Source organism: Amphimedon queenslandica, unplaced genomic scaffold (genome assembly GCF_000090795.2).
Source record: "Amphimedon queenslandica unplaced genomic scaffold, v1.1 AMPQUscaffold_4417_Cont23604, whole genome shotgun sequence".
In the NCBI taxonomy this organism is placed as follows: domain Eukaryota; kingdom Metazoa; phylum Porifera; class Demospongiae; order Haplosclerida; family Niphatidae; genus Amphimedon; species Amphimedon queenslandica.
Window position 1 is genome coordinate 1 of NW_003555271.1, and position 1,526 is coordinate 1,526.

The 1,526-nt window shown below is 32.1% G+C and overlaps 1 protein-coding gene across 1 annotated transcript; it reads right to left on the minus strand.

Annotated features, from left to right (window-relative positions):
• Positions 1-122: 122 nt before the first annotated feature.
• On the minus strand, positions 123-1,487 carry LOC109592658 (erythroid differentiation-related factor 1-like). Its single transcript, XM_020008054.1, has 4 exons — positions 1,472-1,487; positions 1,324-1,381; positions 1,141-1,277; positions 123-537 (listed from the first exon to the last, which is right to left on the minus strand). The coding sequence occupies exons 2-4, from the start codon at positions 1,326-1,328 to the stop codon at positions 149-151; spliced, it is 531 nt and encodes a 176-aa protein (XP_019863613.1). The 5' UTR covers positions 1,329-1,381; positions 1,472-1,487; the 3' UTR covers positions 123-148.
• Positions 1,488-1,526: the final 39 nt, after the last annotated feature.

Here is a 1,526-nt window from a genome sequence, read left to right on the forward strand (position 1 = left end):
TTATTATTATTAGTGGCCTAAGAGATAAAACACTAGAGACAGTATACAAAGGAGAAACAGAAAAGAAGAAAACAAAAAATAATTATATAATTATAACAATAAATAAACAAACAAAAAATTAACATTAAAATATATATTATTATCACCATCAATGCAGTACCTCTTGCACAGACACTCTACTCAATGGAGGTCTGTCTTGTATGGCGCGTCCAAATTCATAATAAACGTTACACAGGTCCATTTCAATGTTGAGCCATATTGTAGGATGGTTTGACGATCTCTTCAATAACGTTTTACCTTTATTGTAATAGTCTATAGATCTATTGTAATGGCTCCTCTCCTCCGAGCTAAATTCAGCCCCTCCTCCCTCCTTCACTTGTTTCTGATGTTCAATGGCCGCCAGTAGTCTACTAAGACTGCCTAGGTTAGCGTTCAATAGTGCCTGGTTAGGTACACTGCCTGTCTCCTTGAATAAAGTCAGTCCTTTAATGATACATTTGTAACTTTCATCGCATAATGAGGTTTTAGCACTATAGTCTGGAGAAAGAAGGAATTATCATAATAATAATTATTATTATTATTTATTATTATTATTATTATAACGAAGCACTAGTACATAAATAAGTAGAATAAAAGTATTATTATTAGGCAGTTCCAATAAAATTACTTGGTTTACGGATCCGACCGACTCCAATTTTTGGAAAATCAAAATAAATTTAAATTTTCTAATGCGCATGCGCAGTACCACGTGGTGGGTGTGGCTAGATTCAAAATGGCGCTAAATGTATTTGTTACTGTTAAAAGAGCAAGCTCCTCTATCTTACCTTCCACTGTATGTGAAACCTCTGTGGCATCTACTTTTTGGGACTTGTTAGAGCAGCCATTCATGTTAAATAAGCCTACACTCACAGAAGTTGCTAGAGTATTTTGATAGTTTGTTTTTTAAAAGTGTGGTTAACTAACAATTATTAAAGTTAATTAATGAGTAGTTAATTAATTTTAATGTTTATAATTTAATTTATTCCGACCGACCTGCTCTATTTTAGAGAAAAAAAATCCGTAAAACAAGTAATTTAGTTGGAACTGCCTTATTATTATTATTATTATTACTATTATTTATTATTTTATTGGCAGGCTAACCTTGTTCAGTTCCGGTTGCTGCTGTGTGTTTGTAGTAAACTCCTAACTCGTTCCAAGCATTACCTAACCTCTCCTTTAATTTATTATTATTAGTTGAAGCTCCTCCCACTGACTTGCATACATTATAACATTCAATACTAACAATAATAATAATAATAAAGATAAATAAATAAATTGATGTACCTCATTTTAAGGCTGGTTTCAATATCAACATGTAATTGAAGGTAATCATCTTCTTCAACTGAGAGAGAGAGAGAGGGAGAGAGAGACAGAGTGAGTGAGAGAGAGAGTACATTAAAATAAAATGGAGTGACATGCATTTATTCATTACCTGATGGGTTGTATAAAGATGATAAAAATGTTTTAATTTTACAATCAATCGAATC